Genomic DNA, 27,651 nt, shown 5'->3' with positions numbered 1-27,651 from the left:
GCTCCTAAAATAGCAGCGATTTGCTAGATTATCTTGCATCTCCTTTCCATTCTAAGAAGACTGTTTGTATCATTGAAACTTTCTGGTTTGTGGATCAGCCTCTAAGAAGATTAATGTTTATAATTGGCTTGTGGAAGGTTAGATCCCTCACGTAACTGACATTGGTGTTGAGCATGGACAGGAGCAAACAGGCAGTGCTGTGAGAGCCACAGGAGGAAGAGGATCATTCCTGTAGTATCATCCTTCTGACCACCGATACATATGGGAAACAACAGCAGCTCCACCGTGGATGATCTGCAAGCTGTCGAGATCCACCACTGGTACAAGAAATTCATGACAGAGTGTCCTTCTGGACAGCTGACGGAGCATGAATTTAAGCAGTTCTTTGGACTTCGAGGGCTGGATCCAGAGGCCAATAAGTACATTGAGCAGATGTTCCGCACGTTTGATATGAACAAGGTAAGTTCTCTGCAAGGAATTAACTGTCTCGTGCTGCTTAGAAGTGATCCTACTCCTGCACTTTCAGAGTCTTCATCTTTCTCTTGCAAACATAAAGAACACAAATATTCTCTTGCAAACACTGGTGGGGAAAGCTGCCAAGGGATGCTTATGTCAAGTAGCTAAATGTAAGGAACGAATTAATGTGTACAGGTAATAACACAGATGACATAAACATAAGTGCACCTGATTATCTAACTACCTTGTGCAAGTTCATATTTGAATTTTGAAAATTCCTTACTGCCAATTATTTGACTTGGCCTTGTTTAACTAGCAAAATGTTAATTTCATTATTCTTCTTACGTGTTCTTATTATTCAAAAATATAGCTATATGAGATCATGGAGACCACAGGAATCAGACACAGTAGAAATCATTGTAGCATTCACAGAGGAGTAATTTCCAGGTATTTGGCAGCTGAAATTAACACTGCATGGGCAGACAGCGTCTGTGGCTTTCCTTGGTAGGTGCAGCATGAAGCTGGAGCGAGGGGGTGGGCAGTGTTCCTCACTGTGATGGGTGACTGCTGGTAGAAAACAGTAGCCCCCATAATTCCTTTAAGTGTGCAATTGCCCTCACTTTTGCCTGCTTTTTATCCATATGTATTTCAGCCTATGCTTGCAGGCCTGTATTCTTAATGACAAAGAAATCTGGATTTACAGCATCCTGGGAAAATTCAGCTTTACTCTCTGTTCCAAGGTTCTGAAATGGAGTCAAGGAGGATCCAGTCACAGAGGCATGACAACCAGGTGGGAAATCACAGAGTTAGTCTTGAAGAGGGAAATCTTAGGGACCAACAAAGAATGTTATTTTGGACATGTGAGACAGCATAAGGAGTTAAGGAATGCTTAGGAATATTATAAAATTCTTAAGCAGAATAGCAGACAGGCTCCATTAGGGTAGCTGAGATCTTGTGGTGGATGTAATGACTGTAAATAACTGTAGACCTCAAAGCATATCTTATCTCATCCCAAAGTCCTCTGTGCCCAGGATGATAATAGTGATGAGAAGCAGTTTCATAAGGTAAAGCAAAACCTTTACAGCTTTTGCACAAGTCTTTCTTTCCCTTCACCTCTCTCTCTTCTTGGGATGTTAAAGGAATTTAAAATTTATTCAATGATGCTGTGCATTCCAGAGTTCTCATGTGAGCCCTGTGTTATGCAGTAAACAATGTTATAAGAAGGTTCTCAAATTCAGATTTGGCCAGAAAAGCTATAATCTAAATAAAGTGATAGTGATCTCAGGAGGAATGAAGCTAAAGTGTGGCAACTAGTGGCGATGGACCTACTTAGTCTTAGTCTGTTAACAGTCACTTAATCTAAGATCCTTTTATGAACAAGGGCAAGGAACCAGAGCACCCCAAGGAAAATCCACCCTGTCGTAATACAGACATGATGGATGGAATCATCTGCCCTCTGGACCTTCAGATTTTGAAAACTTTGATGATGACAAAGAGGATAAATTTTCAATATTCTTCTTTTATAAATTGCAATTGTAGCATTATAGAATGATTTGTGTTGGAAGGCACCTTAAGGGTCATCTCATTCTACCACCTCCCATGGGCAGGGACACCTGCCATTATCCCAGGTTGCTCCAATCCCTGTCCAACCTGGCCTTGGAGACTTCATGGGCCAGGGCCTCATCACCCCCTGAGTAAAAACTCCTTCCCAGCACCTCATCCCAATCTCCCCTCCTCTAGATTTAATCCATTCCTCCTTGTCCTATCATGGCCTGCCCATGCAAAAAGCTGCTCTCCCTCCTATTATAACCTGCTTTACAAGGGGCACTGAGGTTTCCCTGGAGCCTTCTCCAGACTGAAGAATGAATGTGAACAGCACACCAGATGGACAGACAGAGCAGGGACTCTGTGAGCCTGCAAGTGCACTGAGCAGGGCTGAAAACACGGGTAATGGTGAACACAGAAACTTTACTTCAACACCTCAGTCACGTCAGCATCGCTGTGGCTGCAGCGCAGCAGCGTGGGCAGGACAGAGAAGCCTCTGGCCCCAAGGCTGCCTTGGAGCTGCCGTGATCCACTGTAGCCCTGGATCCTGCTCATCCTGCTGCTGCTGCTCAGGCTTTTTTGTCCTTCTAAAACAGCAGGAACTCCTGCACCAGATTCCAGAATTGCACCAGGATCTGGTGTGGGAATGCCATGGGCAGTGACATGCCTGAGGATGTCACTGCTGGTTTCTGGCTGTACTCAGGGGTCAAGTTGATATGTTCTTCTGGTTCCTCTGATTCCTCTGGTTCCTCTGGTTTCAGAGGCTGCTCAGGGGCTGAGGTGACAACTGGCTCTGGTGCTGGACCAGCTCTTTCTGCTGGGCTCAGGCCCGTCTGGAGCAGGATCCAGTTGTAGAAGTGCTGAGTGGAGGTGTAGATCCCAGGGTTCCTGGCTCTGTCACAGCCTCTTCCCCAGCTGTTCAATCCCACCAGCCAGTAGTAATCAGCTTCATTGTCCTTGCAGACGAGGGGACCGCCGCTGTCCCCCTGTGCCAGGAGAGAAGGTTCAGGGACTGTGGGGGGCTGCTGTGGGGAGGGGAGGGGCAGACAGGGGACAGGCTGGCCTGGATGTGGGGGATGAGGGGGTCCCTGCGCTGCCGGGGGCTGAGGGACTCATCACACGCTCCTACCTGGCAGGTGTCAATGCCGCCCTGTGGGTACCCAGCACACAGGTTGCGGGGGTGGATGGCCCCCGCGTACCACCGGCTGCTGTTGCAGAGCTCCGTGTCCATGAGGTGGACTTTGGCCTCCTGCAGCACCATGCCTGTTCCCTGAGCTGTGGGCACAGAGGGGAATGAGCCCCAGCAGCTCAAACCCATCCCCTCCCCTGCCTAGGGTGAACCCCCTTCCCGGGCCTGGCTCTGCCCCTTCCCCACGGCTGACATTGTCCAGCTGTGTCCCTGCCCCTTCCCCACGGAGCGACATTGTCCAGCTGTGTCCCTGCTGTTGGCCTGGGGAAGGGGCCAGAACCATCTCCCCCGAGGTTTCCCAGGGCCAGCAGGAATTGTTTGGGTGAGCAGGGACCTTACAGCTCATCCCGTTCCGCGCCCCGTCTTGGCGGGGACTCCTTCCCCCAGCCCGGGCTGCTCCGAGCCCGGCCCTGCCGGCGCTGTGCGGCCAGACCCTGTCTGTGCCCAGCCCGTGTCCCTGTCTGTGCCCAGCCCGTGTCCCTGTGTGTGCCCAGCCCGTGTCCCTGTCTGTGCCCAGCCCGTGTCCCTGTCTGTGCCCAGCCCCTGTCCCTGTCTGTGCCCAGCCCCTGTCCCTGTCTGTGCCCAGCCCGTGTCCCTGTGTGTGCCCAGCCCGTGTCCCTGTGTGTGCCCAGCCCCTGTCCCTGTCTGTGCCCAGCCCGTGTCCCTGTCTGTGCCCAGCCCGTGTCCCTGTCTGTGCCCAGCCCGTGTCCCTGTGTGTGCCCAGCCCCTGTCCCTGTCTGTGCCCAGCCCCTGTCCCCTGGGTGCCCAGCCCTTGTCCCCAGGGTGTCCAGCTCGCCCTCAGAGCACACATCCTGTTGGGAACTCACCTCTGGCAAAGTTCCAGCTGGCGATGTAGCAGGATTTCAGCTCCGAGACCCTAAGCGAGGCATCAGGCACACAGCCCAGGTGGATGTAGTCACTGCACTCCACGGGCTGGTCCAGCTCCACCAGGGCGATGTCGTTCCTGGCCGTGGCAGCCACGTAGTGCTGGTGCACCAGGAGCCTCTGGATGTGTCTCACCACAGCCTCGGGACCTGGCTGTCTCAGATCTGTGGCCCCAATCACCACATCCCACATGGAGATGCCCCTGGGGAGCAGATGGACAGAGGGGTGACAGGGAGCAGAGCCACGGGCTGCAGCAGGCCCAGCATTTCCCGGCCTTCTGCTTCCCCAGGTGGGCAGGGAAGTGGCCCGTGGTGCTGTGAGCTGGGCGCCTGCCCGTGCTCTGGGGACATCTCTGTCCCTGCTGTCTCTTACCTGGCCCTGGCGAAGCAGTGTGCGACCGTGAGCACCCACTGGGAGCTGAGGAGGACACCCGTGCACATGTGCCACGTGCCATTCTCCCAGGTGGCCTGGATGCTGACAATGCCAGGCCAGGCCCCTGGCTGGACACTGGTGCCACCCACACCGGACGTGCCAGCAGCAGAAGTCACGGAACTATGGTCAGAGGCCATGGGCCGGAGCCTGCAGGTCCTTCTGTAACACAAAGACATCGCTGTTCTGCTTAGTAGCTGCTGCTGCTCAGGCTGAAAGTCCTCTGTCATCCCTTCCTGCACAGTGTTGAGTGGCAGGAAGACTCGGGACCACCGAGGGGCACATCTGTCCCCCTATGCTACTGCAGCCCCACAGACAGGTTATGCCAGTAGCTGGGCACTGGCCAGGAACCAAGGCTCCTCCTCCAGCAAGTGAGGCTGGAAGACTGTGGTGTGGGTGTGGGGAACATGTGGGGCCCCTACATGGAACCTCCCAGAGCCTGGAACCACTGACCTGCAGGTGTCCCAGGTGCCCCACACAGGCCCGGCCAGGGCCAGCAGGATGAGCAGCCCCAGCAAAGCCATCGGCGCCAGCACAGGTGGCAGAGCCAGAGCAGAGGTGTCACCTCCAGTGCGGCCACTGCCACAGCACCCACAGCCTTCGTGGTGCTCACAGTGCCCGGGCCAGGGCCGCTGTCACAGAGGGGCTGGTTCTGAGTGCTGGGCATGGCAGGGAGGGGCAGCACAGAGTCATAGAGATGTGGAATGGTCTGGGTGGAATGGACTTTATGACCACCCAGTGCCACCCCTGCCATGGGCAGGGACACCTTCCACTATTCCAGGGTGCTCCAAGGCCTGTCCAGCCCGGCCTTGGGCACGGCCAGGGATCCAGGGGCAGCCACAGCTGCTCTGTGCCAGGGCCTGCCCGCACTCACAGTCAGAAATTCCCTCCTAACACCCAATCTAAATCTACCCACCTTCAGCTTAAGGCCATTTCTCTTGTGTCCTATCATTACACGCTCTTGTCCAAAGTACCCCTCCACCCCTCCAGCCTTTTTCTAAGCCCCTTTTAAGTACCGGAAGCGGCACCAAAGTCTCCCTGGAACCTTCTGTTCTCCAGGCTGACCAGCCATAACTCTCTCAGCCTGTCAACCCTTCTTCCCACCCTGAATGAATATTTTAAACGTGGTGATCCTTACTGTAAAAGAGCAGTGCTCTGCTACTTCGCCTACATTCACCTTTTACATATGTTTATTTGCATCCATTTCAGAAAGGCACCTGACTTTGATTAAATACCTTAATAATTGAAAGTTTCATTTTTTTGCTCTGTTATTTCTTGAAGAATTACTGTTATTCAGAATCTTTGATGTAGATATGTGTTTTATTTGTAGTTTGTTTTTAACAGCTTCACATTTTAGTCAGCTTTAAATCTAGGGCCAATGAACTTTTACTAACTGGCATTTTTCTTGCAGAAGAAACAAGAGCCTTTTGACTTTCTTTGTAAAGTCAAGAAATTAAATATTAAAAACCTAAATACTGAATTTTTTTTTTCAGTGATTAAATCATGCTCTGTGTATTTTACAAAATAACCCCAGTCACATTATTTTCCACAGAATGGAGAAGAGATCTATGGCTTAGTGGAATAGCACAGTTTCCCACAAAGGCAGAATAAACTAGTACAGAAAACCTGCAGCCCATGGGCTGGGCTCAATGTTCTCTCCCAGCAGGCCAAAGGCAGTCAGCTTTGGTGTACAGAGGGGGCTTTGTTCATGCTGACAACCATGTTCCTTCACTGCAGGTGGTGAGCAGAGGGGAGTCTCTGTCTACTAGATCATAACTTTAGGAACCCAGGTATTTAGTAGCTAGAGAAATAGCATGTGTCTGTGCACTAAAGATTTTTCCTAAGTCAAAGTCTCTTGTGCCACTTGTTGGCCTTTCTCTTTCAGCTGTGAATCTAAAGAGCAATAAGGTGAAACAACTCCCGTGCATTAAGTCCCTCTGTTACTCCTGTCACAATTTGGGTTTTTTTTTTTTCTGACAGGATGGATATATTGATTTCATGGAATACGTGGCTGCCCTCAGCCTTGTTCTCCGAGGGAAGATGGAGCAGAAATTGAGGTGGTATTTCAAGCTCTATGATGTAGATGGCAATGGCTGCATTGATCGACATGAACTGCTCAACATCATCAAGGTGAATCTCCAGGGGTCTGTGCTCTTGCCTCTTTCCTTAAAGACAAATCACACAAGTAAGACCTTTGCTGTTTCCCATATGGATGGTCATGGATGAGACCTTTAAAAGCATTCCTTCTCTGAGCAGAATTCCCCATCACCGTATAATGCAATGAGCAGACTTAGACTCTTTATTACCACAGCTTATGTTACAACATAGCTAACCATAAAATTGTTTTAGCTGCCTGTGACCTATATTGCACTTTCCAAGGTTTCAGACCTTGTGACTGTCAGTTGCTATCTCTGCAATGTGTGCTTCATATGTCCTTTTCCCCATGAGAAGTTGGAGAGCTACTCCCAGTTTGCTTTTTAGAATCAGTTCCTAAATATCAACATAATAAAACATTTCTGACTCTGGTGAATAGCCTGAAGAAAAAGGATTGAGAATTGAAAGGATTGTGTGCAAATAGCTGTTGTGGAGGAGGTTGGGATTGTGAGCATAAAGATCACTATATATATCTCAGAATTAATTGTGCTGCAAATTCAGATTATTTTGCAGATAATGGGAAATTACCAAGGTAATTGGAGGAAAGATTCAACAACACTCAATAAATAGCATTTCTGAATATGAAATGTCATAAAATTGATTTGATAAAGAAGCACTAATAAGATGTTAATAATGCATTCTCATCTGTATAAGAATTTTAGAGCTGGGTATCAAAGAGACCTGACCAATACCTGTAGTAATATACAGCCTCCTACTAGTAGCTTTAAATAGAAATACTCAGACATTACAGTGAAGCAACAGATAGCAATAGTTAACACAGAGTTCTTGAGAAACAAAATCTGGGGCCAACAACTGGTGGCAAAAAATTTATTGTCCTTTGTCTTTTTTTGCGCGTAGTTCAGTGTCGTTTTTGGTAACCTTAGGAAATTGCTGAGATGATGTAAGTTTCAGTAAAATAGCATTTGAAAAAGAATTAATAAAATGACCAAATATCAAAAGGTAAAAACTAGAAAATAAATAGTCTTAGAATCAGTATAAGGGGTCTGAAATCACATATTTCATGGGCATCCTTAAACAAAGGAAATAAGTAGCATTGAAAGAAAAGAGAACCCTGCACTATGTAGTTATGAATAAGAAGAATTGTAGCCAACACAAGTGGACAAAGCTTAAAGTTTCTCAAGATGATAATGAATTTCCAATGACCTTTAGGGAGAAGCCAGACACACAGGAAGAAGTATGTAAATGGAAATTGTGAAAGTAAGAATAGAAATAAATTACCACAGCATATAACAAAGGAATTTCATAATGTTAATTGTGGAAGGTGTTTGACAGTGTTTCTGAGGCTTGGTGTACGATAGGGTCACAAAGTGGGACAAAGTGGATCAATTAGGTGGATTCTGATTCTGCCATTTCTGCATCACCTAAACTGTACCTAAGCAGAATTAGGCCAATCCTCTGAGTTTTGCTGCTCATTCCGTGCTCCAGAGCCATGCTCCCTTTTTGGCACCCTTCAGTGCCATCCATAAGGCCTGATGATTTGTGCTTTGTTTTCCTGTGGTACTGGTTCATTTGTATGGGGAAGGTACCAGACGTGACTATTTTATTTTGAATCAATGCTGACATGTGGAATCAGTCTGGGAGTCATCAGGCAGCTGCTTACTCTTGCTCTTTTATTTTAGGCTATTCGAGCTATTAATGGTGGTGACCATGAAACAAGTGCAGAAGAGTTCACCAACCGAGTCTTCAACAGGATTGATGTGAACGGCGATGGTAAGGTTCCTGCCTTTGTCATCCAGCTTAGACAGTCTTTTCTACAGAGTAACATACTTCTACAGAGTGACTTTTCCTTTCTTGGTTGAACTTAAGGCCTCTTCACTTCATATTTTATTTCTATTTGCATTCTCAGCCGGTAATGCGTTCTCCATGGACCAAAAGGATTTTTCTCCTGGCATTATACATAGTGTGACAGGATTTGTTTCCTGTACTGGTCTCTGCTTTGTTCTGTCCGCATGAGTTTCGTAGTGGGGTTTTGGAGTGGTGTTTTGCTTTCCTTTTTGTATGTTGCTGTGTAGCTCATGCCTGTTAGAAGTGGGAAATATTATCAAATGGCTCCAGCTGCTCCTAAGTACTTCAGTATGGAAAGGAAGAACTGCAATTTAATGTTGAAGTTCAGAGTTTCTTCACTGGGTCTGCTGCAGGCAGTATAGCAAGAATATGAAGTGCTCAGTCAAAGGTTGGTCAAATGTCACTGTGGTCCCTGTATGTCCCCAAGAGGTATCTCTTTTCCTTGCTACTTCAGGTGCTCATTACTTCCTGACAGGCTCTTTCGTTATTCCAGAATAACTCTGCTGAGCTGATTCCCTGTACAAGGGCTTTTTGGCCTAGGACATAAAAATTTGTTTCTGTCTGTCACAGCCTCCTTCTGTCAGTTCCTTTATCCTTGAAAACCAGCAACTATAGGGCAGGTTAGTATTATAACAGATTGAGCCAAAAAGAATGCTATGATCTCACTCCTTAGGTACCCACTTCTATTGTTCTTTCTTATGTACCTCTTCCCTTGTATGGGGAAAAAAAGGAAGCAGGCGTTGTCTGGATACTGGGGATGTTTCATAAAAGCTTAAGAGACTCTCTGAGGTCTTTAGGACAGTGCCTTGGAACAGTGGTTCTAAGTATATAGTAAGTGGTCTCTAAAGTTAGATTACTGTACTCCTTTTCCTGTCAGATGTGGATTCTGATGCCCTTTATTTGTGTCTGACACAGGTGAACTTTCTCTGGATGAATTTGTGGAGGGAGCAAGGAAAGATGAGGAGTTCATGGAGGTTATGATGAAAAGTTTGGACCTGTCACACATTGTGGCCATGATAAACAACCGTCGGCATAGTGTATAAATCAAGCTGGGAGAAAATGCTGTGCCAATAGACAGAAGGGTGTCACAAGGAAGGAGACAGCATTTTTCAAAAGAAAATTTCCATAAACATGAATATGGAAGTGGGAACAGAAAGACACTGCTATATTTGTGTATCTGAGTGTATGTTCCTATATAAATACTGAAGCTTAGCCACATAAATGCAAGGCAGGTTCAGAAAAACTGAATCTGGGTGGCAGTATTTGACTTATCTTTCTAAAATTTAAAGGCCAAATTTCAGGACACAAATTTCCTTTTTATTCTGTGTCCCAGATTATCAGTTTGAAATGTGTGGTGGTTTGACAGGAAATGTGTTTTTTGAGATGCTGTGTTTTTGGCCAATGCCACGTTTGATCCCCTTGAAGGAACATCCAAGACATATGCCCAGGGAGAAGGTATCTTCATGGGGGCACTGGCATTGTGCCAGTGTCAAACCATGACAAAATGGACTAAAAGTAACATCAAGTTTGTGAAGAGCGCTAGCAGAACTGGGTGGTGGAGTGTGGAGGACATATTATGACATAGAAAAGAAGAATTTCAAACTGTTATTAATGTAGGGAACGAACAAAAGAATGTAACCTGCACTGTTCTTGTCATGGTATTGGTTCATAAATACCAGCTTGGTTTACCAGCACACCACATGTGCTTGAATTTGGTAGTCTCTACAGAAGCAGCTTTAGACATAAGACCACAAGAACTGAGAGAAAAACCAGTCTGGCAGTGACAAATCTGCCCTCAGCTGCAGCTCTTTGAGCTTTCTGTGATCAAAGAACTCTAGCAAACAAGTCAACAGTTTGGAGCAGCTTCTGAAACCAGAGAAAATATGCTACTCAGTTTCCCAAAGTAGAAGATTACTTGAGAGATCATATATTTTATATACTCATGGTCCTACTTATTCTCCTCTCATACAACTGAGTCGCTGGGAATGTTCAAGGCCACACTGAACAAGGCTTGGAGTAACCTGATTTAACCCCATGGCATGGGGCTGAAGCAAGATGATCTTTGAAGTCCCTTCCTACCCAAACCATTCTGTGACTCTATAAATGAAGTATTTGAAGATGATCCTAATATTATTGCCTCACACACCCTTCATTGGTCATTCTTCTTGTTCTTGAGGAGACAATCTAATTGAAAGAAACAACTCACCAAGGTGACTTGTGAATTGTGCTGTTAATGTGAAGGCTGGAGTGAAGCAGATACTCTGGATCAGTGCTGCCATAAATGACTCTGATTTTATACACGATGGGAAGAATTGATGCAGCATGGATAGAAGCTCAGCAAACTGTGTCTTGTTCGCTGTTCGTTAGATAAGGTCGTGATCAGAAGCTCCTTTGAATCTGGGAAGAGAACCAAAAGGAGAGAAGAATGCAAGAAATGTTCAATGGAGTGCCTATGACATAGCTGGCATGTTTTTCCTGTGCAGGAGGAAGAATGTGCAGACCTGTAACAAAACTTTAGATTGGACTTATTCTTGCTTATATTTAGGCTTCTGTGATGTTCATATGCGTATGGGTTTGCACGGCAAGGTCCTGGTAGCAGGGAGGCTACAGGAATGGCTTCTTCTTTGAGAAGCTGATGGAAGCTTATCCCATGTCTGGCAAAGACAATGCCAGCCGGCTCCAGGATGCCACTGGCCAAGCCTGAGACCTTCAGCCATGGCAGTAATGTGTCTGGGATAACATATTTAAGAAGGAAAAGTTGTTGGGGAGAAGCAATTGCAGCCAGAGAAGTGAGGACTGAGAATATGTGAGAGAAACAGCTCTGCAGACACCAAAGTCAGCTAAGAAGGAGTGGGAGGAGGTGTTCCAGGTACTGGAGCTGAGATTTTCCTGCAGCCCATGATGCAGGGCATAATGAAGCAGATTGTCCTCCTGGAACGCATGGAGGTCTGCAGGAGGGAAGCACAAATCTACCTGCAGCCTGTGGAAGAGCCCCATGTTGGACCAGGTCCTGGAAGGACCTATGGGCCTGTGGAGAGAAGAGCAGGTTTCCTGGCAGGACTTGTGACCTCACAGGGGACTCACTTTAAAGCAGTTCCTGAAGGACTGACCCCAGGGAAGGTACCTCACACAGGAGCAGCTCGTGAAGAACCACAGCCCATGAGAAGGACGCATATTGGAGAAATTAATGGAGAACTGATCCTGTAGGAGGGATCTCATGCTGCAGCAGCACAAGGACTCCTCTTCCTGAGGGGGAAGCAGTGGCATGAACTGACTGTAGCTTCTGTTCTCATCTTCTTGCACTACTGGTGGGGAGGAGGTAGAGAATGGGGAATAAAGTTAATCCTGGGAAGGAGAAAGGGATGGGGGAAAGGTGTTTTAAAGACTTTACTTCTCATTACCCTACTCTGATTTTTATTGGTAATAAATTCAATTAATTTTTCCCTCTGATGTCTCCCTGTCCTTATCTCAGCTCATGAGCTTTTTTATATTTTATCCAGCTGGGGAGGGAAGTGATTGATAGAGAGGCTCTGGGGGGCACCTGCCACCCACCCATGGTCCACAGTAGTATTCTAACAAAGTGTCTGGGCTTTCACTGAAGGGAAGACTTAGTAAGGGGCATTTAGTAAATACTGTCATTGGAGTGTGAAAGAGTGAGTGATCATGTTTAGAGTAGCTACCAACAGTTTTCTAGGCAGGCTCATGCTCCAGGCCCTAGTGGCACATGGATGTCTGCAGTCTTAGAGCTTCTGCAAGGAATCACAACCTCATGGTTGGAGAACTGTCATGTGAAAAGGGAAGATTTCCTTGACCCTTAGTATTTAATTTGTCTGTCAGTGCCCCAGGAAAGCTGAGACCCTTGTGCCTGACCAGTCTGTCAGTGTCCTGTTACAGGGACCCTTTGTTGAGCAGTCCTGCTGGATTGGAAGGGAGTCTGACTGACTCAGGGAAATAGGCCAAGAGCATAAGGGAGACCCCTCAGCAGGTCTTCCCACTTTATGACCCCTCAGTAGGACTTCTTATTTGAATATGTTACCTGCTGCTGGCAATTGCTAGCATCCATGAAGGAGTCCCACCTTGGAATTTTATGGAACAATTTATGGAACTATACTCTTTATAAATATAAAATTGTGGCAGGTTAAGGTTCAGGGATTGTTGGTGATGGTATCTGTCAGTGATAGTATTTGACTGCAAAAGCTTATTCAAAGCACTATCCAGACAAGCTGTAGTCCCCAATAAAAATATTCAGCAGGCAGAGTGCATTTCTAACCCAACAGGCGTTCCTATGGGGGAGAAGACAGGTTCAGCCCATTGACTGATCCCAGCAGTTATGATGGAGCCTTCACTAACTTTTTCTCCATTCTTGGCTTACTTTTATAGTATTTATTTATATTTAGGTGAAGCTGGAGCGACTCTACTCATGCATATATTTGCTACTGATTGCTGTAGAATCCTCTTACTTCACTTTCAAAGATACAGTCAAAAAAATGTATAGAGCTCATGCCCAATGAGAGGTTGTCGTAATTTGGAGGCTGTTAACTTTGGGATGGAGGTGTGCATTAATAGTACAATTAGGCTAGAATGAACCACATTCATTTGAGGAAAGTGATTTTGCCACGTTGCTGGCTTGGCAGCAAGACATCTCTCTCACAGCTGCTATGCAGTTAATCAGCTTCAAAGTACCATCAAGTTGCTGCCAAGGATTTTGGCAGAGCCTGGTCGTGGTATCTCCATTCCACTGCACCCTTCCTTAGCAGGTGCTTATGGTTGTATGGGGGATCATTGTGGAGCATGCCAACCCAGTTCCATCCTGGGAACAGCATCTGTATTTTACCCTAAAATTTCTGTACCGTTATAACTCCTGTTAGGATATAAATGTAACTTAGTTTCCTCTGATTTTACCCCCCATCATCTTTCCATACAAACATTGCTCCACTGTCCAGAGGATTATTGTGAGCAGATGTGAGCTCTGCTGTCCCTTTGGACTGAGAAAGACAGGTTTTTTCCAAAGATGCTTTTGAACCTGTCATGCACCTGTTACAAGTCTTCAGTCTCCTGCAGTTTTGTGGGCCAGTCACGTGTAAAACAACACAACTGGCTGGCATGCTCTGCTCATGAGGGGAGACAAGAGAAGAATCCCTCTGCTCACACCAGACCTGCAGCTGCCAAACTTCACCAAAGCACCCGAGGAGCCCCCAGGGATTGATGGCACAGAGGGAGGTGATGGAGGACAGCACAGCAGGCAGCCTGCCCCCCATCTGGCTGTGAAGAAGGCAGGGCTGGGAACTGTCAGCAACATCCCACCAGGTCTGGCTCATGGTGCCACCCTGAGGGCTTCCCCTGCCTTTGGGCAATCCCAGCTGCTGCAGCTCACGGGACAGAGACTCAGCATCTATACTGTGCTTGGCTGCACTGCAGAGGATGAAGCCAAGGACAGCCATGGTTGCCTTCACATCCCCTGACTGCAGACGGGAGGGAGAGCGAGCTCTGTCACCTTGGGAATGCCATCGGCAGATTCATTGCTGCCCATCTCTGGAGCGTGGCTCCATCGGGGAATCGTGGTAAGGACAGCAGTGCTCACCTAACTTTGCACCTGAGGTCAGTCAGCTTCAGGATCTTGTCATACTGTGGGAGAGCAGAGCTTCACAGTGAACACCAGCTAACACACTCACTACCGGTGTTAACACTAACAATTCTTACCTAAATATTAATACGGATTAATTATTATTAATACAGATTAATGCGGATCCTCCCGTGCCGCTCAAGCAGCCCGGCCGACAGCGCCGGAGCTGCGGCTTTGCCGGCATCGCGCTGAGAGCGGCCCCCGCCCTGTGCCGGGCCGTCCCCGCCGTCTGTGCCGCTCCCTCTCTCGCTGCCCCCGGCCCGTGACAGCGAGGCTGGGCAGGAACCTCAAGCCTTCTGGGGGCTGCCCCCGCTTTCTTGTTGCAGCAGAATCCCTTGCTGGGGCCATGCACGTGTGGGAAGGGCTTGGGGGAAGCGCTGCGCTGCTGTCCAGGGCAGTCGGATTCGTTCTGAGCCTTCTTTGGGGGTCAGGAAAAGGGGGGGGGGGGGGGGGGGGGGGTGAAGACTCGGGGCTCTGATGCCGTTGGGGGCACCCCAAGGTGCCCAGGAGAGGGAGCCCCACTGCGGTGCAGGAGCAGGTGGGGGGGTGGGGGGCGGGCGAGGGGCGGGGGTCACGCTGGGTGCCGTCCCCCAGAGGGACCCAAAGCTGCCACCAAATGCACAGGGAGGGAGGGGTGAGTGGGTGTAGGATGCTAAAACCTGGCAAGGCGTTCGGTTTTCTAGGTATTGCTAAAGAATAGGAATTGGTCTCTAAACTCAGCTGGGGAGAAACCCTCTCTACGCACTCATTTGTCTCCAGGAATGTAGAAGTTTCCGACTGGAGATGGGTAGTAGTTCTGAAGATATTGCCGTGAGGTTTTGATCTAGGAACGGACCGAGCTGTGCCCTGGAACCCTCAGAACAGCTGCAGGGGCTGAAGGCGATAGAAGGGGCTCTCTGGCACCTTTTGCCTCCGTTCTCTGCCAGCGCCCAAATCGTGTCGCAGTCCCGGAAGAGGCGCTTGTCATCCCGAGAGCCAAAAGGAAGACGTGTAAAATCCCAGCTCTGCCTTGGGTTTCGTGTGGGTTTTGTACTTCGTATCGATGTCATTCCAGAGAGCAAGGAAAGAAGAAATGTGACCGGGTCCCACTATTACTGTGTGAAGGCTTTCTTGAAAGGCTGCTGTATTTCTATTGTCTTTTTCCACTCCAAGCTTGACTTTTCCCTTTGTTTTTCGAGCTCTGCTGCATTGGGTGTCCCAAGGAGGGCGGGGTTCCTCAGCAGGGCTCTTAGGAGGTGGCGCTGATTCTGCTTTTTCTGAAGGCGTCTCAAAGCGTGCTACCAGAATGACAGTTTTGTGCACTGGAATGCTTTCCCTCAGTGCCATCAGCGCACGTCCGTGTCTGAATTGTGGAAGCAGACGGACTAAGAACAGCCAGCACCCGGAGCAGATGTCTGTTGGCTCTGTGTCTGTGAGAAGCGGGCTGTGTGCTGGACGGGGAGAGGCGCTGTTGGAGAGTGGCATCAGCGCCAGGTGTGAGCTGTGAGGATGATGGGGGGCTCGGAGCAGCCCCAGGTGTGAGCTGTGAGGATGATGAGGGGCCGGCTCCTGCCGGGGGGGGGGGGGGGGGGAGGCAATTTTAGGGGGAGGCTTCGCCTCAGCTCCCTTTTGCATGGAGCTGCTGAGAAGAGGGGTTCATGGGGGGCTCCCGGGGCTGTCTCATGGAAGGACTGCGAGAGCTTCTCGCAGCGTCTGGGCGAACACCTGGATGCGCGCTTGGAGACGCGGAGCATCGCTTCAAGGAGGTGCCGAGGGACGAATCTTTGTGCCGGGAAGCAGCAGCCGAACGGGTGAGCGCGTGTGGATTTGGAGCGGGGACTTTGGTCCTGTCCCTTTTCGATTTGATCTTGGCAGTCCCCCCTCCCCGGTTCCCCAGGACCAAAAACGGAGCTTGTGAAGACAAAAGAAGGAGAGGCAAGCAGCTACTCTCCTAATATTGTCTGTGTTCGAACTGGGAGGGATCCGCCTTCACCTGCGGTTCGAAGGGTGTTGATTGAAGGAAAACCTGCCTTTTCCCGGCTGTTAGGGGTATCCCAGGGGTGACAGGGAATCCCTGCGTTCCATTTGAACGGGAATGGGCAAAGTATTGTTGTCATCTGAGGGGTTTGATTTGAAGGCAGCCAGCCCATTTTCATCATCCTAAGGTTTAAATGGAGGGGACAGCGCTGGTGTCCCTCCTTTGCAAGGGTTTGAATTGAGGTCCAAATCCCCCTTTCCACACGGCTTGAAGGATTTCATTGGAGGAAAGCCCCTTCTTTTCTGCTCTCCCAGGGGATGAACTTGAAGGGGAGAACCCATTTCTTTGCCCTTGTTGAAGCGAGGTGAGCGCCGCCCGCGGCGTCAGTTTCGGGGTTCAGTTGCGGGAAGCCGCAGCTCTGGCAGCGTTTGCAGGGCTGCAGTCGGGGCTGTGCCGCTGCATTTGAGGGCGCTTCTTGTGGCCGCGGCCCGGCCCGGAGCGTTGCCGCTCGGGAGCGCTGCCGGCCCGGGCCGGGCGGTTGCCGAGGCGCACGGGGAATTTGGCGCGGCAGCGGCCGGAGCCGCTCTGCCGGTGCGAGCCGCCGTGCGGAGCCGAGGGCGGCTGGCGCCGGGCCGGCCGAGGGCGGCAGAGGCGGCGCGGGCGCTGCTGCGCCGGCCCGGCCGGTGCCCGCCGCTCTGTCCGCTCCGGGCGCGGGGCTCGGGCGCCGCCGGGGTGCCCCGGGCAGGGGGAGCGGGCGGGGGCGGGGGGGTCTCCGGGGCGGCGCCGCCCCTGCGCGCCGGAGGAGCCGCTTTGCCGCCGGGAGCCGCGCTCCGTCCGGGGCCGGCAGCGCGGGGTTCGGCTGCCGCAAGTTCTTGGGTGTCGTGGTTCGGAGGTGCTCTGTAGGGATCGATCGCACGGTTTTGTGTGGGTCGCAGTGGGTGTGCGCTAAGGGCTCTGGCGTTCTTCCTGACCGGTACGGTTCTCGGTTCAGGTGGTGACGATAAAGGTTTGGTTTGAATCGAGTTCTGTAGTCGGATATTTTTTTTGCCGGGCTATTCTGTTTTTAAAGGCGTGCAATGGTTTCTACGGGTCGTTGCGCGAAGCAGCGGCTCGGATTTTAATTCTGTCGCGGTGGCTTTTATTAGCGTGGGCGTGTAGCGTTTGTTTCGGTGGGTTCGAGGTGGCGTCGTGTCGTTAATAGCAGCGGGGTTTTTAAAATCTCTCTAATTGCGTTCGTGTTTATCGTCTTCCAGGGCTTTTATTGATTTGGTTTGTTTGATTGTAGTGTATGTTGTATTGTTACGGGATCATTTGGGAGATATTGCTAATGGTTACGTTTCTCTTTAGGCTTTGTGTTTATTTCTGGGTGGTATTTTTATTTTGATCGAATGAGGCTCTATGCGTTTATTCTTCAGCTGGGAATAATTTTTTTGTTGTAAATTAAAGTTGATTTGGTTTGGGGGACTTTTGTTTTACAAATGTATTTTCTTTTGGTTTTTTCCTTTCTTTTTTTTTTTTCTTTTCGTTTTTTGTTGTCCTTCGACGTATTTGGTGGTTGTTGATCAGTTTTATTTTTGGGAACGTGGGTATTTATATGGTGGGTCTTTTTAAGTAGTTGTTTGTTTTTGTTGTTTTGGGTTTTTTTTTTTTTTTTAATTTGGGTAGTTATTTTCTTATTTTTTAGTGGTTGAGATTTTTTGGTTTTGTTTTTTCTATTTCGTTCATTAGTTCGCTTTCTAAAGTTCTTTTGACAGAGTATTGCTTATTCTTTGAGTTAGTGTAGATGTAGAATTTTGGTTAGTTTTTAAAATGACGTTCAGGGTCAGTGGCACTGATTGGAGTTGAGCGAGTTGGTTTGGGTTTTTTTAGAGGCTTTTGTGATTTGCTGCGTGTGTTTCTCCAGGGTTTTCTTTTCGTTTGGTTCCATTTTTCTGATGTGATGAGAACTGTCAGTGAAAAGAGTGTTGTGTGTTTTTTTCGCTGGCAGTTGTTTGGCTGGTGGAGGTATCTTGATGGTTTTGGAAGACATTGGTGGGAATTCGATGCTGTTTGTTTTGTCCTTGTATTTAGGAATTGGATTTTAAATGTAAAATTCTAAGGATAGCTATCTTTAAACAAAACAAGTAGATGTGCAGAAATGGGAATAAACTTTTATTTTGATCTATTCGATCTATATTTAAAATTTAACAGGTAACATAAGTCATGATATATTCCAATAAGATATTGTATTTTTTAATAGAGCGTTGTGTATGTTTATAGATATATCAATAGAGATGATAAATATAAACACAGCTCAAAGGAAATTTTAAATATAGAAATGCGTTGCGAATCTATGCAGATATATATATATAAAATTATTAAAGGATTGTAAATCTAAAGTGACATAAATCCATACAACACGTAATACAAGTGATACTGGATATATCTTATTATGATCTATTATAGGAAATAGCCATAAATCTAGTACATCACTATGATATAATATCTAAAACATTATAGATATGGTAAATGTAAATACAACAATATTATTAAAAGTAGTTTAAAAGAAAGGAAGGTTTTGTTTTTTACTTGGCAAAAGCAGGGGTTTTATGATAAAAACTACAAATACAAATGATAGAAAGGTAGAAATCTACTTGTAAAAATATCTCATGACTACATCAAGATGGATATAAAAATTGAAAATATTAGAAAAAAGAAGTTGTAGCAGTAGATTTGGTACATAATAAAAATAATAATTTATCTATATGATGTGAATAATATATATGTGATATGTAATTATGAAGAGAATGCATCAGTATAAACTGTGACTATAAAAGTGAATATAATTATGCAAGCTATAAATATAAAACGATTTCAATATAGTTTAAAAGAAGGGTTTTTTGGTATTTGTTTGGTTAGAGATGGGATTTTTTTTGGAATAATAAAAGTATGATAGAAATCTAAATCAAAGTATAGAAATATGCAATCAATATATAATGATATTGATAAAACCACAAAATATGAATAAATACAGATAATAGGAATAGGCATAATAGATTGTATAAACGACGTAACACATCAATGTCCGGTATAAATATGCGTGTGAATAGAACTAGGAAAACTAGAACTATAAAATTTATTTCAAGAAGGCTTGAAAGAAAGGGGGCTTATTTGGTTCTTGTTTGGTAAGAGGCAGGTTTTTGGCATTTATTTTTAGAGGAGTTTTTTGCGGGGGGGAATCGCCCCTGTTCTTTTTCGCCGCCTTGGCTGCCCGCAGCCCCAAGGCGCGCGGCGCCTCCGGCTGGGGTGGGCGGCAGTGCTGCCGCCTTGTGGGCAGAGCGCGGTACTGCAGCCCGCCGCCGCCAGGCAGCCCTCTTGGGCGTGGCGCGTGGCGGAGTTTGTTTGACCTTCTAAAAATGGCGGCCCTAAAGGGCGGGAAACCGGAGGACCCCGGTGTGTCTATCCGGACTGCCTGCACGGAGCACCGACGCCGCCGCGGCGCCGGCGGAATTTTTGTGGCGTTTTAGGTGTACTCGAGACGGGCTGTGCGGTCAGCGGCGCCGCGGGCGGGCGTATTTCGGCGGTTTTCTGACCGGCATCTGAGTAACCGCCTCTCTCGGCCGAGGGGGGTCCTCCACTGGCCGCCATGTTGGGAGTGGCGCGTCACCAATGTCGCGGGAGTTTGTTTGACCTTCTCAAAATGGCGGCCCAAAGGGCGGGAAACCGGAGGACCCCGGTGTGTCTATCCGGACTGCCTGCACAGAGCACCGACGCCGCCGCGGCCCCGACGAGATTTTCTGTGGCGTTTCGATTGCGATGATGGCATTCCGGTTCGCCTGCAGGGTTCGGCGTCGCGGGAAATCGTTTCTAGGGCTCGAGGTGCGTGTCGGCATTTTGATCAGGCAGCTGGCAAAACGCCTACGCCTTGGGGTCTTTCCAAGGGGCGCTGGGGGCGTGGCCGGGGCGGGGCGCCGTGTTGACGAGGTGACGTCATTAGGCGGCACTCTGCCTGCAGTGCGCCCATGCAGACGGCAGGGGGCGCTGTGCCTGCAGTGCGCCCAAGCAGGCGGCAGGGGGCGCTGTGCCTGCAGTGCGCCCATGCAGACGGCAGGGGGCGCTGTACCAATAGAGTATTAAGTATAAACTATCTAGAAGAAGAAATAAAAGCTCTATGTCACCTGCAGCTGTAGAAAATTTCAGGCTCCCATGGAGGAAATAGTTTTCCTAAAATCATTACCGTTTTGGGGTTTTTTGCACTCCCCGGTAGCCTGAATGTTTCTACTGCTGCTTTTTTATTCTAAAGCTAGAATGGAAAGCCAAGATTAGAAAAAGAGAGAAAGAAAGAAAGAGTGAGAGAGAAAGAGAGAAAGAAAGAGAGACAGAATGAGAGAAAGAGAGAAAGAAAGAGAGACAGAGAAAGAAAGAGAGAAAGAAAGAGAGACAGGGAGAAAGACAGAGAGAAAGAAAGAGATAAAGAGAGAAAGACAGAGAGACAGAGAGAAAGACAGAGAGAAAGAAAGAGAGACAGGGAGAAAGACAGAGAGAAAGACAGAAAGACAGAGAGAAAGAAAGAGAGACAGAATGAGAGAAAGAGAGACAGAGAGAAAGACAGAAAGACAGAGAGAAAGAAAGAGAGACAGAATGAGAGAAAGAAAGAAGGAGAGACAGAAAGACAGACAGAATGAGAGAAAGAGAGAAAGAAGGAGAGACAGAGAGAAAGACAGAAAGACAGACAGAATGAGAGAAAGAGAGAAAGAAGGAGAGACAGAGAGAAAGACAGAAAGACAGACAGAATGAGAGAAAGAGAGAAAGAAGGAGAGACAGAGAGAAAGACAGAAAGACAGACAGAATGAGAGAAAGACAGAAAGACAGACAGAATGAGAGAAAGAGAGAAAGAAGGAGAGACAGAGAGAAAGACAGAAAGACAGACAGAATGAGAGAAAGAGAGAAAGAAGGAGAGACAGAGAGAAAGACAGAAAGACAGACAGAATGAGAGAAAGAGAGAAAGAAGGAGAGACAGAGAGAAAGACAGAAAGACAGACAGAATGAGAGAAAGAGAGAAAGAAGGAGAGACAGAGAGAAAGACAGAAGACAGACAGAATGAGAGAAAGAGAGAAAGAAGGAGAGACAGAGAGAAAGACAGAAAGACAGACAGAATGAGAGAAAGAGAGAAAGAAGGAGAGACAGAGAGAAAGACAGAAAGACAGACAGAATGAGAGAAAGAGAGAAAGAAGGAGAGACAGAGAGAAAGACAGAAGACAGACAGAATGAGAGAAAGAGAGAAAGAAGGAGAGACAGAGAGAAAGACAGAAAGACAGACAGAATGAGAGAAAGAGAGAGACAGGAAGAGAGCCAGAGAAAGAAAGAAAGAGAGAGAGAACGAAATAGAAAAAGACAGACAGAAAGAAAGAAAGAAAGAAAGAAAGAAAGAAAGAAAGAAAGAAAGAAAGAAAGAAAGAGAGAGACAGGAAGAGAGCCAGAGAAAGAAAGAACGAGAGAGAGAAAGACAGACAGAAAGAAAGAAAAGGAAAAAGGAAAGGAAGAAAAAAAAAAAGAAGGAAGAGAAAGGAAGAAAAAAAAAATGAAAAAGGAAAAGGGTGAGAGTGAAAAAGAAAGAGCGAAAGTGGAAAAGGGGGTGAAAAACAGAGTGAAAAAAAGAAAAAAGAGTTGGAGTGGAAAAGAAAGGACATTCGGGAGGGGCGGTGCTGCCTAAGGTGCTTCCGCGCCCAGGAGCGAAGGAGCCGTTTGATCCCCCGGCGGGACCGCAGCTCCCGGTGGCGGAAAACGGAGCGGTGGCTGTCAGTCCGAGACTACAACTCCCGGCAGGCCCTGCGGCCGTAAAGCGCGGCGTCTGACGCAACGGCCGACGCGCCATATGAATGGCTGGCGGGCCGAGGCGGCCGCGCGCCGGGGAGCGGCGGGGAGCTCCCGGCGCCTCTCCCGCGCGGGACGGAGCCGCGGCAGCGACGCTGGAGGGGCGAAGCCTCCGGCCGGCCGCCCGCACGGAGCCGAGCGGCGCGGAAGGGGCGTCCGCCCGGTGCCTCGGCCTCGCTCAGCGGTCCCGGTGGCGGGGGCTCAGCTCGGGCGGGGCGCGCTGCCGCCCGCCGATGGCGGAGCGCCAGGCGGTGCTTTGCTGCCGCGGGCCGGGAGCTGCAGGAGCCGCCCCGGGCGAGCGGCGCCGGGCGCTGCCGCGGTCACTGTGCGGCGGCTGGCGGAGGCGCGGGAGCCGCCGAGCTGCAGCCGTGTCCCTCGGGCTGCTGCCGCTGCTGCGGGCGGGGGCGGACGAGCGGCTGGAATGACACGGCTGCTGAGTGCCTCAGTGCTCGTGGCTCTTTCTTCCACGCAAACAGATGGAGCGGCATCGCTGAGCAGTAAAACACAGCGATGGCCCGGAGAATGGCGAGCGCAAGGAGCGCGCGGGCTGGATCCTTCTGCTGGCACAGGTGCGATCCGCAAACTCAGCCCCTTGTGCCCCTACCCTCCCGACCCCCAGGGGAAATGCTCTCCAGCCTCGAGCTGCTGCAAGACAAAACGTGTGATTTGACACTAGGGTCCGGAAAAGGTTTCCGTTTAGATTAGCAAATGCCTCAATTGTTCTTGGTTACATCCTAGGATCGGTTTTAGGCAGTGACTTTATACCGCTTGTCGGATTTTTCTTGTGCAATGGTAAGAAAATAGGCAGGTCTGATACTGGTTTCGCTTTTTTTCTACTTCATGTTCCATGAGCTGCTTTTATCCAAGCAATTGTTTTAAAGTTCTACTGTAGGCGTTTCTGGTTCACTTTTTTTTTTTCTTTGCAGCACCCGTGACTTTTTTTTTTTTTTTTTTTCTCTAAATCGGCAGCAAATATAGCTGAGTAAAATTACCTTGGTTTTCTTCCTTCTTAAATGTTTTTATTGATAATCCTATTTGAATATGCAGAACAAGTGGGTATGTCCTGTAATATATCCTAGCTTTTCTTGTTTACAGGGTACTCAGAAAATACTTTTCCCTTAGAGTCCCACTGAAACATTCTCAGTGCAATCTCCGTTAAGGTATGTGTTTACAAATAAGCCACCATCAGCTGAGATATTTGCCTGTGTACCTTTTCCTGTAATTCAGAGCTTGCGTTCTGTGGTTTTTATGATAAACCTATCAAACTTGCGAAACTGTTTTGCAAGTCTTAATCGTTGAAGGCAGCAAGAAGTGGTTTAAAAGCCTGTTCTTGAGCAGACAAAGGGAAAAAGTGTGAATTTGATGCTGAACTTGTCCTTTTTCATTTGACTTGCCTTGAATGATTTAGGAAGAGAGAGAACTAGAAAAAAGAGAGAAATAGAATTGGTTCTTGGGCCCTCCTAAAATGCTCCCCGTGATTCTGTGTGGAGCCAAAGTGAAGGGTGATGGAACAGAGCCCTGTGCTTTAGAAGGAAATCAATTTCAACCTGATCTCCACCCTGAGTCTCCCTAATTTCTGTTTTTAAAATGCAAACTAAGTTTAGGAAGTGTTGGAAGTTAGTATTTTGGGGAAGAAATGGCAGTTGCACCAACCGTTCCATTTCCCAGAGGCTCTGGGAACGATTCATTTTGTAAGCGCTGTAACTGCAATCGGTTGGTGGTTCGGGGTTGGAATGTGCACTTGCCCTCCTCTAAAGCACTCGTTCATTTGCATTTCAGTGCCAGGAGTCTTGAGAAACTGGAGAAGAGCCCAAGAGACATTTTTCATCCTGAGATACAAAAGGTAGGAAGTGACTTTTTTTTGTTTGGTTCTTTTTCTTTATGATTTCCTGGAAATAGAAGTAATTAAGTATAGATACTACTGGTTTGTTTCTTCCAGTAGCTAATAATAATAATAATAATAATAATAATAATAATAATAATAATCGAATACTACTTAAACTGTCTCTTTATCCATTGAACTGGCCATTTCAAATCCAAACTTCTAAACACAAATAAAACCATCATCCTTGTAGAATCTTTAATAGGAGGGGGCTAAAGATGCTGTTTTTGTTGACAGGATTTATTGGTTGTTGAAGGGCAAGAGGTGAGTACAAGCCTAACTACTTCTTGCTCACAGACCCGTCCGGTGAGTACAGCTTTGTATTTTGATGGGCTTTTGATGACTTCTAAATCAATTGCTCGTTACAGTAAAAAGAAGTAATGTTTTTTTGAACCTGACAGCAAAAATAACTTGAAGCACCAACTTAATAATAATTGATCACCCATCTAAGTTAATGGTTTTATGCTATACTATCAAAGTTTAAAGGTAAATTATCGTGTAGTAGGAGATAGTATAAAATGTATGTTCTGATGTGTAGGATGTATGCAAAGATTAGAGGACCCAAATTGTTATGTCTTCTGTTTGACTGTTTACCAAATAATATTTGGTTTTATTTTCCAGGGATCGGTGAATTTTAAATTTGGAATCCTCTATGCTAAGGATGGTCAGCTTACAGGTGATGAAATGTTCAGTCATGGTGAGTTTTCCACCTTCTCCTTAATTGTTTTGCTCATCTGAAAAAAAAAAAAAAAAAAAAAAAGGTATGTTTATTATTTGTTACCCTGTTCTGTCCGTTTCCTCAGTATTTGCTGGAGCTCTGCTTACCCAAGCTTTGGGTAAAACAAGCTTTGGGTTCCTTCTGTCCCACTGGGTGTTGCCCAGTTTGGTTGCATCTGGTGAAATTCACCCTGAGCCCTTACAGAACCAGCTCAAACCACGTGAGAGCCATTCGCAGCTCTCTCAGGACACCCGGAGGAGGATGGGTGACGTTTCTGAGCATCTGGCAAGTGTACTTCTATCAAAACTCGGCCTGTGACATTGCTGGGGAAAACCCTTCTGTATCCTGGAGGGTTCCTCAAACTCTGTTGAGGATCCAGTTAGCAGTTGCTCACCTGGATGGTTCCAGCTCCTCAAGTTAACACTTGTACTCTTGCCCTGTAGTTTAGATCTATTGTAGTTTTGTTATTTTGCACGATTTTACGTCTTTGGAAAATAACGTGCGTTTCACTCTTTGGAACCTCTCGGATCATTCTTTGGTGCAGCACCACCTAATGGGACACTTGGCTGCTGTGCTGAAGGGCTTGGTTACTAGGATTGTAAATCCCGGAGAGTTTGTAAGTCTTCTGTCCCCAGGGAGGTATCACGCTTTGTTCACTCTGTTTGTCAGGTGCTGCTTCTCGTCGGAAGTATTAACTTCAAACTGCCCTGTTCTTTTTTTAACTTTTTTTCCTGGTTCTCTCCGTAGGGCAGGGAAGGACTCTCGTATCCCGGTCGTCAGACTCAGCGCTGCCCGAGAAGATACAGAGAGTGTAAAAATCATAAGAAGCAAATAGGACTGCAGAGGAAACAAACTGGAGAGAACAAAAGGTGATATTGTTCTCCTTAGCCTGGATTAGAAACATCCCCTGTGCTTTGATGCCGGTGGCTGCCAGGGGCTCGTTAGGTCTTTTTAGGCAGGTGTAGGTGTTCACTTGTAGGTTCTATTTTTTGGCAAAGGACCATGAGAGAAGTTTATTTCTACATCCAAATAAACATTCATCTTATCTGAACATAACCTGTCATCCCATTTCTGACGTTAAGGACTCCTGTATAAATACTTGGGGAGGTTTTCTTTGTCGTTTCTGAATGGTTCCATTTTGGTTCCATCTACCTGCCGGATACTTGAACGAGTCTGAGGTGGTTTAATTGCATACTGCTTCCTTGAAATTCTGTTGGTCTCTGCTTGGAACCCTTCTTGTAGTGCTCAATGAAAGACTTCTGATGGTGTTTTCTTGCCTGTTTGTGTTTAAGGTCGTGCTCTGATGCATTTACAGAAACCATGGCAGGAGAGAGTCAGCTGCTGGAGAAGAGGAGACAGTATTATCCCTGGGCAGCATAGAACTGCGCTACTGCTGTGTCATCAGCTGTGTCTGCACTGAAAGTAGCCACCTTCACTTGTAGGTAGCTCCTTGGTGCTTTAGGACACGCTGAGGGATTTATTCCTTTTGGGATCCACGATGAGAATTCCCAAGAGAGGTAGTAATAAGGTATGAGATTGGAAAAAAGCCTGTGTCCTTGGAATGTTGTTGTTGTCGTCAAAAGTTAATTTTTCCTTCTTTCTTAGCCAGTAGTCAGCTTTTTGCTTTATTTTTTGTGGGATCAGTACTTGATTGTTTAAAAAATGGCTTCAAAATAACTGCAGCGGCTGGCCACCAGGACCTTGTTCAGATTTGCCTATTTGCTTGTAGCTAAAACGTTTCCATATTGTTTCTCGTTCTATTGAAGAAACTGCTGCCCAGTCAACTAAGAACTGAACATCTATCTGTCTAGGACATGGGGAGAGGATTTAGGTCGTGTCTTTGTTTCCAGAAAAAAGTTCCAGTGTAGTTTCTAACTAGAGGAAAAGGGGGGGTGAAGACTCGGGGCTCTGATGCCGTTGGGGGCACCCCGAGGTGCCCAGGAGAGGGAGCCCCACTGCGGTGCAGGAGCAGGTATGTTATCACGTACTAGAGAGCAAATGATAAATAGAAATAGGAAAATTATAAATATAAAAATATTTTTTAAATCGTTAAAGAAAGCGTTTTTTTTTACTTGTCAGTAGGCAGGGTTTTGATGATAAAAATGATAAATACAAAGAATATGAAGGTAGAAATCTAAGTCTAGAAATATATCATAAATACGTACAGATAAAGTTTAAAACTAGAAGAAAAAATCAGTTGCAGCAGTAGATACGATACATAATATAAATAATACTTTAAATACATGTCTAGAATTTTATAGATATTATAGATAATTATTAATAGATTGCATCAAAAGAAACCATATATATAAATGTGAGTATAACTATACAAAGTATAAAAATATTTCGATACCGTTTAAAAGAAGGTGTTTTCGTGTATTTTTTTGGTTAGAGATGGGGTTTTTATTTGGATTAATAGAAGTATTCTAGAAATATAAATCTAACTATAGAAAGATACAATCGATAGAGAAAGATATTTCTAAAAACACAACCGAACGACGCCGCCTTCGGGGGAATCGCACGAGCTCGGCCGAAGCAAGGCGAGAGCGGCCGACCCTGACGGCCTCGAGCGAACCGGGGCGAGCGGAGCCGAGGCGCGCCGAAGGCACCGAGCGGCTGGGAGTTGGGCCGAAGCGAGGCGAGCTCTGCCGAAGAGGCGAATGCAGGCGCCAAGAGCCGAGTTGAGGCGACAAGAGCCGACTCGAGCCGAGCGTCTCCGGAGCGAGCCGAGCTCCGCCGAGCGCAGCATCCCGGGCAGGGCGAGGCGCCGGGCCGGGCTCGGGGTGCAGCCGGGGCTCTGGGGGGCTTCCCCGCCTGTCCCTCTCTCTAGCCCTCCTTCCTTCTCCCCGTATTCGCCTTCTCTCGCTCCCTTTCCCCCATTCTCTCTCCCCCCACAAACCCGGCTCCTTCCTGTCCTGTCCCTAGCCCGCTACTCCCTTCTGTTCCCCCTCTCTCCTTCCTCTGCCCAGCCTCCCTGTACCCTCGTCCCGGGCTTTCCCTTCCCGTCCCGCTTTCCTGCGCAGCCCGAGCTCCCTCGCCGCCCTTTCTCATGCCCTGCTCTCGCTCCTCTCTTCCCGTGCCCCCTTTCCTTCTTTGCCCCGCAGCCGCGGGGCTCGGGCTGCCGGAGAATAAAGCCCCGAGGCCGGAGCCCGGC

General features: G+C 47.6%; 2 protein-coding genes across 5 annotated transcripts; both read left to right on the top strand.

Annotated features, from left to right (window-relative positions):
- Positions 1 to 261: 261 nt before the first annotated feature.
- LOC118698186 (guanylyl cyclase-activating protein 1-like) lies at positions 262 to 9,507 on the top strand. The gene is made up of 4 exons (XM_036401295.1): positions 262 to 459; positions 6,485 to 6,634; positions 8,299 to 8,389; positions 9,380 to 9,507. Exons 1-4 carry the CDS (start codon positions 262 to 264, stop codon positions 9,505 to 9,507), a joined length of 567 nt encoding a protein of 188 aa, XP_036257188.1.
- Positions 9,508 to 21,946: 12,439 nt separating this feature from the next.
- Positions 21,947 to 26,862, top strand: LOC118698188 (GTPase-activating Rap/Ran-GAP domain-like protein 3). Of its 4 annotated transcripts, XR_008508412.1 has the most exons (7): positions 21,947 to 22,466; positions 22,993 to 23,057; positions 23,677 to 23,740; positions 24,017 to 24,085; positions 24,401 to 24,476; positions 25,245 to 25,366; positions 25,790 to 26,862. XR_008508412.1 is itself a non-coding variant. In XM_054514852.1 (6 exons), exons 1-5 carry the CDS (start codon positions 22,408 to 22,410, stop codon positions 25,310 to 25,312), a joined length of 294 nt encoding a protein of 97 aa, XP_054370827.1. In that variant the 5' UTR covers positions 21,947 to 22,407; the 3' UTR covers positions 25,313 to 25,366; positions 25,790 to 26,862. The 4 variants fall into 4 exon arrangements, 1 of the variants encoding a protein (XP_054370827.1); XR_008508413.1 differs by having other exon boundaries at positions 24,017 to 24,476; positions 25,813 to 26,862; XR_008508411.1 differs by having other exon boundaries at positions 24,017 to 24,476.
- The last annotated feature ends 789 nt before the right edge of the window (positions 26,863 to 27,651 follow it).

Source organism: Molothrus ater, chromosome 5, assembly GCF_012460135.2.
Source record: "Molothrus ater isolate BHLD 08-10-18 breed brown headed cowbird chromosome 5, BPBGC_Mater_1.1, whole genome shotgun sequence".
Taxonomy (NCBI): Eukaryota; Metazoa; Chordata; class Aves; order Passeriformes; family Icteridae; genus Molothrus; species Molothrus ater.
This window is presented reverse-complemented; position numbering and strand designations above follow the sequence as displayed.

Bases quoted from the DNA above. Each gene is read 5' to 3' on its own strand.
- LOC118698186 (XM_036401295.1), top strand. From the start codon at position 262: ATGGGAAACAACAGCAGCTCCACCGTGGATGATCTGCAAGCTGTCGAG. The intron at 460-6,484 runs GTAAGTTCTCTG...TTTTTCTGACAG, and splicing joins GCACGTTTGATATGAACAAG to GATGGATATATTGATTTCAT. The intron at 6,635-8,298 runs GTGAATCTCCAG...CTTTTATTTTAG, and splicing joins AACTGCTCAACATCATCAAG to GCTATTCGAGCTATTAATGG.
- LOC118698188 (XM_054514852.1), top strand. From the start codon at position 22,408: ATGGCCCGGAGAATGGCGAGCGCAAGGAGCGCGCGGGCTGGATCCTTC. The intron at 22,467-23,676 runs GTGCGATCCGCA...TTTGCATTTCAG, and splicing joins GGATCCTTCTGCTGGCACAG to TGCCAGGAGTCTTGAGAAAC. The intron at 24,044-24,400 runs GTGAGTACAAGC...TTTATTTTCCAG, and splicing joins TGGTTGTTGAAGGGCAAGAG to GGATCGGTGAATTTTAAATT.